The 14,180-nt window shown below is 40.2% G+C and overlaps 1 protein-coding gene across 1 annotated transcript; it reads right to left on the bottom strand.

The window, feature by feature from the left end:
• Positions 1–2,329: 2,329 nt before the first annotated feature.
• Positions 2,330–13,921, bottom strand: INTS14 (integrator complex subunit 14; the record flags this gene model as incomplete). Its single annotated transcript, XM_082004951.1, has 11 exons — positions 2,330–2,581; positions 3,522–3,587; positions 3,959–4,077; positions 4,191–4,324; positions 4,578–4,722; positions 5,782–5,874; positions 8,215–8,357; positions 8,793–8,911; positions 10,265–10,420; positions 12,230–12,337; positions 13,700–13,921. The coding sequence occupies 11 exons, from the start codon at positions 13,919–13,921 to the stop codon at positions 2,330–2,332; spliced, it is 1,557 nt and encodes a 518-aa protein (XP_081861077.1).
• Between the last annotated feature and the right edge of the window lie 259 nt (positions 13,922–14,180).

The following is a 14,180-nucleotide window of genomic DNA, read 5'->3' as shown; positions in this document are numbered from 1 at the left end:
TGCAGATAGGGCTTCTGATGTTGGGATATGCTATGCTGTTCCTAGGGTGCATCTTGATGGCAGGAGGAGCAGTCTGGAACTACTGTGAACAGTGTTTGGGTATTTATCAACAGTTGGGGTAAACTTGCTTAGCACATACTCTTTTGCAGCAAACTGATGCAGCAGAATTAAAACTGGAAGTTGCTAATGCTGATTTAAATGCTACAAACTTAGTCTGTTTCTAGTTTAGCCTTAACAGAATAGGAGTGCTGTGTGGATCCTAGCATTCCTGTAGCAACACATGCTTATCCAGTTATTAGGGAAAGGAAGCTGCCACTCTGTGACATGGTCAGAAGCACCTTCCTGATGGGTAAAGCAAACACTGAAACATAACAAAACAAGGAAACATAGGTGCCATGTGAACAAATCCCAGCAGAACTCCATGCCACCCATGCAAAGGGAAAATGTGGAACTGTTGTGGGAGACTGGGCTCAGGATGATCAGAGGGTCATTCCTGGCAGGGCTGTAGGTCCTGTATTTATAGTCTTCAGAAAGGCAGTAAAGATTGCTTTTCTACTTACACCAAATTCTCAGCTGCACCCCTAAGTTTAAGTGCTTCGTTGGCTAGCCCCGACTAGTGAGTCAAATAAACTGTGTGTTATTTTGATAGCATGTATCAAATCTCAGTAAGTGAGATCCTGTACAGGGTTTGAAGGGTCCCATTCCTCTGTGCTTGCTTTAAACAGCAACAACAAAAAAGGTAAGTTAAGTTCCCCCCACATTCCAGGCCATCTACTCTCTCACCTGGAAACCTTTGTTTCAGTTGACTTAATTTCAGCATGCCCTTCTTCACACCTAGCCTCCTGTAGTTAATTCCAGATCCCTCCAGCCTCCCTAATCCAGTTTAGAAAAGGTACAAAAAGTTTGCTGTAAAGCCATATTGTGGTTATGAACAGGTTGCTTCCCAACAACTGCTGCTGCTCCCAGGGCAATGCAAAGCAATGCCAGCAATCCAGAACAGGCACTGAAGTTGAGATTAGCTTAGCACCATGTTACTGTTTATCTTTTTCTACTGTAAAACAATATGAATCCTCTGGAAAATTATTTTCTGTATTAAAGGTAACAAACAGCTTATGGTTTGTGATATGGACCCAATGATTGTAACTGTAAAGGAAAGGAGATAGATAGTGTTATAAGGAGATTTTAACAAAGATCTGGTACAAGCTCCACACTGCATTTCACAAATTGTGTTCCATCAACAAGAGGCATGATACAACTTCTCTTTAGGGATACTCGAGAATTCCACTCAAAGGAGAGTGCAGCTTACTTTACTCAGGAGAGTTGAGCATTATTTACACACTTACACCTAATTTTTCACTTAGCACACATTGTACCCATGTTTGAAGTATGTCAAAGGACTGAATTAGCTGAGTAATGGAACAGCAAGGATCACTTTCATACTTTAATTTCTCCGCTGGGCATTTAAACTTCTGTTATGAAATCCATATGTATTCATACATTCTATTTCTCAGTGAAACTGTGGTACCTAGTACAAGCTGTCATGGATCTTACACTACTGAATTTTAGTTCTTCAGAAAGAATGTGTTTCTATTAATAAAGATTTACAATTAAATTTTGCTTTAGTTCAGTTGGTTGTTCTTTTCCCTGAATGCAAGAAATTATATGATTTATTATTTAACTTCTGATGAACAGCTGGGAACTGTTCACCAGGTTAACATTTTAGGCCACACAGCCTAGTTGCTATGAAAATGGAACAAATCCAACTTAAATTTTCATGAAGAATTACTCTTTATTACACACATAAAAAACATGTCTTGCAAGATTTAAGTTACTTTCACAAGCATAAGCGCTGCAGTGTATGGCAGTACAGACTTGGCTTTCAAGTTGGGCACAAAATTAGTGATAACACCCTGAAATTAGCTGATCTTGCACAGTGATTCTCACACGTTATCTTTGGACTAATCAAGTTGGTGTATAGTAGCTGCCTTTTAACATACTTTTACCAGTAAGTTCAGTTATGTAGTAACTGCATTTTGGGGAGGCCAAAAGCCATGATGGCATTTTCTTTCTGTCCTCACATGCACTGAAATAACTTCTACCCATTATCCAACACAGTAATTTACTTTTGGCCACTTTCCACAGTTCCCAGGTCTGACTAAAGCCACCACAAACTAGCTACATTTATTTAGAGAGCACTGATACAGGTAATGGACCCTGTTTTGATTGAAGTTCTCCAAACCATAATTAAAACAGGCCCTAGAAAGTAAACACGACTTTGAAAATTTGAACCACTTGTGTCAACCTATAGAAGTTCCCAAAATGGAGACTTTCACAGTCTTTCAGTGCTACTGCTGGAAAAGTCTGTCTGCAGTGGAGCAATGTTATGATCATAGGCAGCATATTCCGACGCTCCAGTACTTGCCACTTTCAGCTGCTGAGCAGCATGTGTGAGCTGAAACGCTGCATCGGGATGAGCCGTGTCGGGAAGCAGCGTGCACTCCCGCTCCAGCATGTCTGCCACGCCTTTCAAGAGGTCCAAAAAGCCAAAGGCCAGAGCTGCCTTTCGTAAACGGTTAAGTTCCTGCAAAGAAGAACAATTTTTAAAGCTACTGTAAGCCTTTACATAAAACGTGGGGTTTTTTACTTCTTTTTTTTAAAGGCAAGCTTAGAGGAAAAATAACCTGAGTGATCAGCACAGCTGCTGGAAACTGCCCAGCTGCTCACGAGATAAAAAAATGCTTCAGGGCTGAAGATGACAGTGGCACAACTGAACAGTTGGTTTTCCCTTGATCCCTTCCTATAAATCTCCACTTCCTCCTTTTCCCTTCTGTGAATTCAGCTATCGTACCTGCCTGTTTTGTCTGTGTTCCAGCTGGGGGTGGCCTCCAACTTAGGCTTCACTGACTGCTGCCTTTACCCACCGTGTCCAGCAGAATGTACATGTATTGATTTTTCTTGACTATAAACTGATGCATGCTTATATGCATTTAGGCAGAGTCTTAATTCTTGAAGTCTCTGGGGGCTACAATAACACAGTGCTCAGCATTAAGCTTACAAGAGGAACAACAATTACCTCCAGCTACAGTCTAGTGGCTAAATGAGCCTGGAACTTTGTCCTTCTCTGCTTCAGTTGTAGAAAAAATGTAGGAGATGTTTTCAGACTCCGAATGACATCAGTGTTCTTATTCCTCTCTGATCCCTTGGTTTATTTCTGCCTGTACAACAGCACAAAATCTGCAAAGCGGCTCACCATGGAAGGAGCAGGGATCATGAGGGGCATCTCTAAACATGACACATCTATGCCACCCTGCCAGAGAACATGGTAGCAGGGAAACCAGACCCCCTCATCTCACCTTAACTAGCCTGTAAAACAGACCCAGGATGTCTCCTTTACAGAACCATGTATGTTTTTGCAAAGCCCTACAAGCCTGCAGAGAACATACTGCAGACACAGACATATGTGTTCCTCTGTTGTACTATCACTATGGATGAAACTTGGGCTGGCCTGAAATGTTACTCACTTTATAGAAGGTTTGAGTTTTTTCAGGGAGTTTCCTTGCATTTCTCAAGATCTTCTGTACATCTGTCTGCAGAAAAGAAAAAGAAAAATAAAATCTTGGCAACTGCCAGGGAAGCTGCAGAAAAAATCCTCATTGATAAATTATCCTGACCATTGACAAGACTGCAGCTCAGAGAGGCTGAAACATAAATGGTAATTGTACTAAATTCAATAAACTAAGCCAGATGCTACACTGGAGACATAGCTTTCATTAAACAAGCTATGCTTTCTAATTGCATTTTAATCATGACATTTTAAAGAAGCAGTGTTTATCAAAATGAAAGAAAAGCAATAAAGCAATTACATTAAACAGACATGACACACACAGATTCCACTTTGCTGGTAAGATGGCTACTGCTGATCAAAGTAAAGCATCAAGTCCAAAACCTGTATCATTACCTGAAGGCCACTTGGTTTAATCCATACAGTAACATTCTGCGCGTAACTGCGCTTGTTCTTGGGCTGCAGGGGGAAAGGGCTCTTATTGTCATCCTCTCCATAAGGATTTTCTTTTGCATCTGGGGCAGGGTGGGAAGAAAATAAAAAGAACTTAACAACTAAGACTTGGCAAGGCATTCACACAAGAAAACACTGAACATGTAAGAGTTATTGAAATGAGTGTGACTAGTACCTGAAATAGGTCCAAGCTGTGCCATCTTCCCTAGCCATGGAAGGGGTTCAGCACCAGGTTCAAAGAGCGACATCATGAGGTTTGATTTCTTCTTGCTATCAGCTTGTGAATAGAGCATTCCATACCACTCTGGCCTATTGAAAAGAGCAAATCCCAAAGGCTGAAAATCTTCCACTCTTCTTTGCCTAGAATTGCCCCCCTCCCATGGTGTGGAGGCTCACTATTTGCCATTTATACTGGCAGAAACATACCCACAATTAAAAATCCACAGCTTTGTCTAACAGTACAGAGTTCTGTACAGAGTACAGACATAAATAAGCATAATTTATAAATAAAGCATAAATGAGCAAAGTAAGAGATTTTTCAGGCAGACATCCAGCTCCATACCCCAACTGGACAACAGCCACCATGCCTTCCACTTTCAGGCTGCCATGTAATAAAACACAGAAGTTGGGGATTTTCCCAGCAATCTGATTAGCTGAATTCTCATCTTCTGTGTCATCTGTGATCCCAGGTCCCACCTCATCACCCTCTGGGGAAGAATAAAAGCAAACAAGGAGACAACATCAGAATAAATTCAAACACACTAGTTCCATTTGCATGACATTACCCTGTATTTTCTGCCACGCAAGAGCTAATTAATTGTCTGACGAACAGCTGCTAAATGAACTGTTTGGGCAAAGTGGCACTATAATGTTACATAAATACTCCACTGCATTCTACTCACAAAACAGAGTTACAAAAAACTGCAAAGAAAACCTCAGCTTTGAAGAAACTAGAAGGGAAATCAAATGGCACCACCAACAGTCTGGCAATGAATACATGTCTGCTTCTGAACCAATAACATCCTGAATTTCAAGTCCTCTCCTATGCAATTTGTGGTCATTATGAGAAACTTACTGGAATACAGCTGTGATTTAATTGTTAATATCTGCTAAGGTGAAAGGCCTATCAGGATAACAGTGTTAATACAGAGATGAAAGCATATCTGGAGCTTTCATTCTTCTTTACCAAGAGAAATCTCACTTTCTCTTTGCTACATTCAAAGGCCATGACAAAAGGAAAAGGGAAGTCCTTATCACAGGCTGACACGCACAAGTAGCTGCAAGTCAGTAATGTGCTTAACCACTCTTGAAGCCTACACCAGTCTTTGTATAGATACATAAATATTTGGCCCCAATGAGCAGCAATTAATGCTCAAGTACAACTAAGCAATCTAGTTGTGATTAAGTTCAGATTTTTCACAACAACAAATCATTCCAAGAAGCAATTACATGTAGGCATTAAGTATTCATCTTGCACTGCATATTTCATGGCCCATCACTATTTTTAGCTTTAAGTTTAGCATGTTCTATTAATAATGATGCTATAAGGCCACTGTTACCTCTATTAACTTTCTAAAGAACACAGTCTTCAAAAAAAGAAAGAGCTTGTGTTCAAGGTTTTAATTTTAATGTAATCACACAAACATGTCCTTAGAGACATCTGGCATTTTGATAAAGCATAAAATCTGTCCTTCTAGTCTAAAACACCACAGACATTATAAGAAAAGTTTAAACTAGTTTTTGCTGAAGAAACAAAACTTGCTCACCTCTGTTAAGTGCAATGGGCAGTACCAAGTGTCTGGACAAGACAGGAGGGCTAGAAATGTCAGCTATATCTACAAAACCAACAATTTCTAGATCTGTGGGGAGACAACAGATTTAAGTCAGATTTGGAAAGATCTGAAATGTATTCAGAGTCAATTTAACATTACAGCTTCTTACACCTCTAAGTTTTCTGAAGCAATGACTAGAGGTAGCAGAACAGAGCCCCAACCTTGACTGGGGTGTCTAGGTGTTAACAAGATAAAAACATTCATAAATAATACCATGACAATTTAAGATGAGAACATAACTTTCAACACACACATACTGTTGTCTATGAACCATGTTGCTAGCAAATACAGAATTGTGCACATTGGTTTTTACACTGTACCCAAACCATTGCCATTTTAGAAATTCAGAAGGAGAGAAAAAAAAGGACTAAACCAAATCTACTAGCTTTGAACTGGCATCACAGAACCTGTAGGAATTCCCATCAACTCTCTGGCAGTGTTAGCCCCAATGGGGCATGCTCCCAGGACTGGGAAGACTGAGTTGTGGTTCTTGGGTTTTATACGCCCACTGGAAGTTTAAATGCAGCTCCACCTCATACAGAGTTACGGGCATTTGCTGGTAAAAGTTGGAGGCAGCCATGTCCTTCATGCTCAGCCTTGTCCCATTTCCTCTCCAATTCCTGGCTCGTGTCTCTTAGCCATGTGAAAGTTTGGGTGTGTGGCTTAGGACTAGCCTTTGACCAGCTCTACACTGGCAGAGGTGTAGACAGTACCTGCATGGTAAACTTTTTACTACCTGAAGCATGGTGACAGATGATGTGCTCTAGCTATGGACACAGGTCCATACGTGTACGGCACAATTAGAAATTCAGTGCGTTTCCAACCTGTACTGCAGTTGCCACTGGGGAGCACAGTCTTCTTGACAGCCCAAGCAAAGGACCTGGCCCAAAGGCACTTCAATTGATTTTCCTCATAAATGAACAATGAACACTTGATCAAAGCCATGGAGGAATTCAGGGGGTGAGCACACCATATGCTGCATTTTAATGCACACAGACCAAAATTTCCTTCATGCCAAATTCCCATCTTTGGAACAACAGGAGGAACTCTAAGAGTGAAGGCAACACAAAGCCTCCCTCATCAAGACACACTGCACGCTCTTCTTCTTTGCTTTTGCTATTTTGGTACAGACACACTCATTCCTATTTAAACAGTATGTAGCTACAAACAAGAAGTGATCACACCCCAAATGAGAAGTTTTTTCTCTTGCATATTTAAAAAAACCCAAACAAATCAAGGCAGTCTTGATGGCAGTAATTTATGCGTTGCAGTTCACTTCCTTGCAAAATTTTACCACTACTGTGTCCTTATACGCAGGCAAACTGTGCATGTTTTGTGGATGAACACAGGAAAAAAAGGAAGTCCACAGGACAGATCCAGGAAATTAAATTGCCAGTAGAGCTAGAAACCCACAAAAAAGAAATTATCTGAAAGGACATCTGGGCATATGATGTAACCAAGTCATACTCTTTGCACTTCCCAAATAGTGCAAAGCTAGAAGGAACTCCCATCAGCTCCCTTGCAGAGTTAGCCACATCGGGGTGTCACTGAGGGTGCCAATCCTTAGCTCTACTGCCTGACTGGAAAGAAAAACAAAATGCATGTGGCCAAGTGCACTGCGGAAGAGCCGAGAGCAATTTTGATACCGTTGAAACTTAATTTTTAAGGCAAAGCAGTGAAGTTCAGTGTATTCTCTCCAAGAAGTGTGCCCAGCCATTTGCAAGTCACAGGCATGGGCTATCTACAGACTACTTGCTGTTCATGGGAGCAGTGCTCAGTAACAGGAGGGCTGAGGAACAGTTTTCTTTGCATAGTTGTTTTTAAAAATAACTTAGTATTGGTAAGAAGTGCCAGGATGACAGACAAACTATAAAGACAATGATTTCATAAATCTTAACCTTCATACTTGTGCTATACCATCAATTCTTCCTGACTCCACTCCTAGTGGATTCCTTGAAGAAACCTCCAGGAAGATGCTAGTTTGTCTCACCTGATAATACAGGGTCGTTCTGATAAAGGCAACCCTAATAAAAAATGCAGCCCCTTCTCCCATACACCTCTCCTATGCTCCATGAAGCTTATGAGGGTATTCATGGAAAGCAGCCTGTGGCTGTCTTTCACAGTCCTTGCCCCTAGCAATTGGCAAGCCTGAGCTTTGAAAGTGCCTCTACCCTACTCCAGCCCTTTTATCAGGTACACATGGCTGAAATAGGATGATGTTCTGGTCTCTCTCCCAAAATTACACAGTCAGCGACTGATCCTTGCAGAGACAAAGTGGATTAAACAGTAACTATACAGGATAAGAGGTGGTAGTGAAAAGGCAGAAATCAAATGGATTTAAGTAAAAAAAAATCAAATATTTGTTACCTGTATTAATTGCTTTAGGGATGGGGTCTATTTCCTCATCTATAATGAAAGGTTCTGGTCTGGGAAATACTTGCACATCAGATGTTAAGTGGCCACACTTGAGAACAGCATGGAATGGTGTATAAGCCAGGTCTATTAGTTTTCTAGAACATGATCAGTTATTATGAAGGAAAACATAATACATACCAAATGAAAATAGCTTGTCTAAAGCACACTAACTAAGCTCCCCATTATTATTTTTTTAACTACAGTTAATTCAATAGTTCTAGCACTGCTAAATTACAAAACAAAGCGACATATTATCACACTGATGGCAAACTAACAGTAACTCTGGAAATCAGTATCTTCTATTTGCCAATCATAAACAGGTGCTGTGGTTTGTTACAGAATGATTAAAATAAATATTGACCTTAACCAGTGAAGGTCAAGACAAAAATAGAGTTAACAAGATCATAAACGAAAAGAAAAAAGGCTAACTAGAACACTCCATATCATCAGATTTCTTGTTAAATTTGTTTTCTTTTACAAATACGGTCTGGAAACCTTCACAAAGGCATATTATCTACAAGTCTACTAACCCAAACATAGACTGCACATTCTTCAGGCAAAGGGGTCCATCAATGGTGAAAATTTGCCCTTCCCCATTGTTTAAATCTATGAGCCGTTCCAGACAGTCTAAGGAATCTGTGCTCTGCAGCTGTAAAAAAATAAAGTAAAATCTTTTTGTTAAGTTTTATTTTTACTCTCTTTTTATTAACCACTATGTTTTCAGAAAATATACACAACACAGCAAAATGTATCTGATTGCATGCTACCATGATTTTTTGTTCTCTCGCTCCTTTCTGAATAAACCAACATTCTTGGTCTCCCAGGAAAAGTACTCCTTATGTGGCATTTATATTAGATCAGATGCAGCATTTGTCCTAGTAACAACTAATCATAGAATATATCGAGTTGGAAGGGACCATAACGATCATGGAGTCCAACTCCCAATACATTGCTTTATCGTGCTAAGTTCTGCTTTGAAAGCAGGTTCAAGCATCCAAAAATCCCACAAGCTCTCAGTCTTCAAGAGCACAGGAACGTCTTAACTAGTATAACATTTCATTGATAATGCTAAATGTCCAGCTCTTCAGGACAATGTAATTTTTAGGAGGGAAGGGAGATATAATTCTTTCTGAGAACTTCTTAGAGAATGCTTGTGAAAGCACCTAACTTATCAGTAAGAGAAGATTTATTTTAAACATTTTCCCAGTTATTCTGATGTGTAAACAATGTTTCATCAACTTAATCAAGAGGATCATCCTTGACAGAGATCTTGAAGCTGAAATACCTATTGCATGCCTAAGTAGAAAATCCTTCTGCGATGGAAGAATACAGGTGTCAAGTCAAAAGCAATGCTATTAAGAAAACCTAATCTATGGAACTTTAGTCTAGAGAGGCTTCTTTTTAAACATTTTTTACTCAACAGAATTCTAACTACCATGAAGATTTTTAAAACTGGTACTGAGATTTTCAAAGGCACCTGAAGAGAAAGAAAACAGTCACATTTCTTTCAAAACTAAGGGAAATTGGTCTGAACACTGGCTTAGGGACTTTAGAATTTTGCTCACTCACATTTCTACATACATAAAGCTATTGTCATTTTAAGTGTTGAGCATCTTTAAAATAGAAGTAATTTATTCAAGAACTTAACTGTAGATTAAGAAAAGCCCCCAAAAGCATTCAATGTAATTAATGCAGTAAAGGTAATAATATAAACAGAGAAATAAAAATCGAGTAATATTCCCCAGGAGAAGCTGACATGATTTATAAAGATTATGAAAATAATGCAATAGTAATAGATAATAATAGTGCCATAATAAACTTTAAAAAAGATACTACACCATGTATTTCACCAAGTAACTAACACTAAGCACTGGAATGTCAATTAAACTTCAAAACTAAGCACAAAAACATTAAAGTATGTTCTGTGCTGACCTGATCATTAGTTCAGAGAAGAATAATAATTATCCAGTGCAACAAAGAAGGTATGTGTTAAAGACATCACCTCTTCAAGATTTGCCATGCACATGACATACAGCTTGGATGGGAACGGGAAAGGCAGTGGAAACCGGTTGCTTTCACTTCGCTGGTTGTGAGTAGCTAGAGAGTGCCGTAGGGAGCCTCTGCCGATCCCCAAGCAGCCATCCGTGACAAGAACAACCTTGAGTGAAAGAGAATAGATGAGCATTTCCAAGACAAGACTCGTTTCTATCTGCAGAGGGCAACTCTAGACCAACACATTTCAGTGGTCTTCCTAGCAGCATGCACTTCTATACTGAAAATCCCTGCTCACATGGGGATTTCCTCCACTGAGCTGGCAGAAAGAATTGCGAGTAAAATTGGTACATAAATGAGAAACTGAAGATTTAACCATAGCAATTTAAACTATGTGCATGGTAAATATACATTTTGTTGTAATTAGGCAATTGCACTAAAATTTTAATTTCATACCCAGAAACACACCATGCTGTGTATAAACATGGCCATATTTAAGTGCACACTAGAAGAACAGTGACTTATACAGCCAAAAAATCAGCCTCCTGCTGCTGGACTCAAGAACTCCACGTTTATTTTCAGATGGAAGATAATGGCCAACTATGACCATTTCTTCTGCAGAATCTGGAGGGTGACCCAACTTTGGCTATAAGCCACAGAAGCCTTACAAAAGGTAGTATTAATTACCCTGACTCTTTGCAAACAAATACAGCTGCAGTATGCTCACATTTTGCAGCAGAACTATTAAAGCAAAAATACACATTTTTCCATCCAGTTGCATGTCCAAAGTCACTCCTTGTAGAAATGTGCTCTGATAGGTTACACTGAATAATGGAACTATTTACACACAGCTGAGACCCAGTCATTTCCAGAGTAGTGAAATAGCTGTTCCTTCAACACTGCACAGCAACAGAAGGCATTACTTTTGGCTGAGAGGTAAGGAAAACCAAATTCAATTGAAACTCAATGTATATCTGCTACATCCAGATGTGTACCCTCTCTTCATCCTCAATCTTTCTCCTTTGCAGTTTCTTCAGTTACCATCTGAACTGTTGCTCACCCATAATGTTTTTCACTGTTACAAGATTCTGCACAGTACATTCCCCATGGCCTTCCATCAGCCCATCATCTGAAGTTCCAGTAAAATGAGCCATGACACAAATGAGACCTAATTGTTGAGGTCTTGCTTTTCACATCTTTCTAGGTCTTTGCTTTGAATGTCTGCTTTTCCAAGGTGCCTTTTGTCCGTATTAGATTATGAAGCATTGCCCAGACAATAAACTCCTATCTTTTTTTTCTCCTTAAGGAATATTGCTTGAGATATCTTCCTAGCTCACTGAGCTGCAAAATTACTGAACGTAAATCCTAATCCAAAGAGCAACAGGCTCTTAAGAGTCTCAGAAAACTGAGAGCTAAAAGCAGACTGCCATTGGAGGCAGCAAATTCATAAGGCTGAGCGCTGCATGGGCTGAATGGAGTGTGTGAGCAGATGTATGCCAAATGACTCATTAGGGATAGAAGACAGATCAAAACACACCCGGCAGTAGTCCCATGCTGTTGCTTGAGACCTGGAACTGTTAGAAGCTCTGGAAACCATCAGGTACTGGAGGAGAAAGGTTACTGTATGTGTAAGTATACCCTTTCCAAACGAGTGAGGCTCCTGGGACAGAAGATTGCATCCAGATCAAATGCCAAGCCTCCAAAATAGTTCTTTTGGGCCAGATTTTATAATCCACTACACTACAGTAACACATTGGACAGGAATAAGTCTAGTTTTTGGCTGCTAAATACTTTAATAAAGATCACCTTCTGTTCTTATTCCAGATATATCCAATATACTAATTCTTTGTCTTCCTGTAGCACCAGCATGCCTGAGACTATTCAAAGTCTCCAAATTACATTTATATTTCCATCTGCAACTTACAGGGAATACTAAGTGTACACCACATCCTAAAAACAGTGAAATCAATCATACCTGGCAAGGAATTGCTGCACCCCATTCCTGCTGGACAATATTGCAAACCCCCAACAGCGCTGACTCTAAACAGGTTTTGTCATAATCATCCATGTTACTTAGGGCTTCCTGTAAAGACAAACACCACTGTCATTGCTGGGTGAAACACCCCTACTAGGAAACACAGAGAAGTTATTCACAGTTCTGTGGTAAGTCAGTATGTTTGCTTTGCGTTGTAACACAATGCAAAGTGCTGTGTTCTTATATATGACGTGCAAAGTTAAAAAAAAAAAGTAAAGATATAAAAAATAGTGAACAGTATCACCAGACAACAATGAAAGTGTACTTTGAAGAAACCATAGTATTACAAACACAGCTCTTTGGGAGGATAAATACTGTTTCTTTGACACATGACAAAAGGAAAGTCAAAATTTGAAGCAATGTCTAACATGAAACATTTAGCTTAGAAGATCTTCCCAGGTGTCAGAGCAACTTTAACTTCTTAGAGATTCAGAAAGCAGGCCACAAGGAGCTTGTGTCACAAAAACTCTTCGGCATAAAGAGTAGCAGAATCCAAAACTCATATCCACATCCTGTTTCTATAACCATGTATCAGCTTGTCTCCTTAAAATGAAAATGTCACAGTTAACACAGCATCATAAGAAGGGTGCAGCTGTAAAACTAACATGCTAAAGGAGCTTGGCTTGATTCTTGGCTTTCAGAAATTCCTCAAATGAACAATTAGGGAGGGGAAAATAAAGCAAAGAGACTGCACTGGCATTCAGCTGGTAAAATGCAAACACAACAGAGAATACCTTTTAAAATCTGTACGTCCTACAACCGACAAACCTAAAACATGGGGCCCTGTGACAGTGACGTATCACTTCTTGATATTATATATAGCCAAGTAGATATGTACAATTTTTACTGGCTTCAGAGACTTTCGGTATCTTACTGCATTTGTATGACATTTCCTTCCTGAACTTTCTCTTTTCCTTTTTCTTCCCATTTTCCATCACCTCTGCAAGGTCTAAAATCACTTTATTCTCATTCTTGCCCTGCTTCAGCTGGTACATACTCTTAAAAGCACCTTCACTCTACCAAATCACTTGACTCAAAACCTTGCTAAATGGGCCTCTGCTGCATCATTTATCAAGAGCAAAGCAACAACTACAGACAAAAACGTGAATGTCACAGAATCACTGGCATTTTTAACAGCTTCATCAGGCAGCCTTTTTCTCCATCCCCACTTTTAACTGCAATAACCACACTCCAGAGCTCACTGGCAAAGGCAAGATTTGTGAAGTAGCAAAACGTATCAAATGCATTGATTTCACCTATCCTCAAAATAAGGATAGATCATTCAATTCAAGACGTTGTGCACAGGATGAAATGAAATCACACAATTTCACCATGATTTGGAAATGTCCGTGGTGTTTTGGGTTTTTTAAATGTTGACAGCTTCCTGCTTTTGTGTTTCATGCACCTTACCTGGAGCGTGTTGTAATCTCTTGTAAAGGGCACCATCAGCTCCCAGAGCGATGAAAACACCACCAAGGCCGTGAACTCCAGCTTGTAGTTAGTTGCCATGTGCTCGAACAGCATGGTCAGGCCATGGACTGCCAAATGTTTCCGCTGGTACTCCTCGGAGCCCTCCACTGACACCGGCCGTGTCATGGAGAGTGACACGTCCATCACCACCACGGTCGGCATGATGAGTTGCTCCTCTCTGCTACCGTCGCGGAGAACAGTGATCTCCTGCATGGAGGGGGAGGAAAAAGGCCATACATGATTACTGAAGCTGCAGTTATGAGGCAAAACGTCTCACTCTCTCACACTGACCCCACCGCGCGGCAGGGGAGGCGACAATTACTTTTTTGCGCCCCGCCCCGTGGGATTTAGCACAGATTAAGTCAACAGACCTGCTCCTGGACCACACACAGCGTATTCAATCGGCCGTAAAGGCCCGGAA

This window comes from Phaethon aethereus (assembly GCF_964289735.1).
Source record: "Phaethon aethereus genome assembly, chromosome: 12".
In the NCBI taxonomy this organism is placed as follows: Eukaryota; Metazoa; Chordata; class Aves; order Phaethontiformes; family Phaethontidae; genus Phaethon; species Phaethon aethereus.
This window is presented reverse-complemented; position numbering and strand designations above follow the sequence as displayed.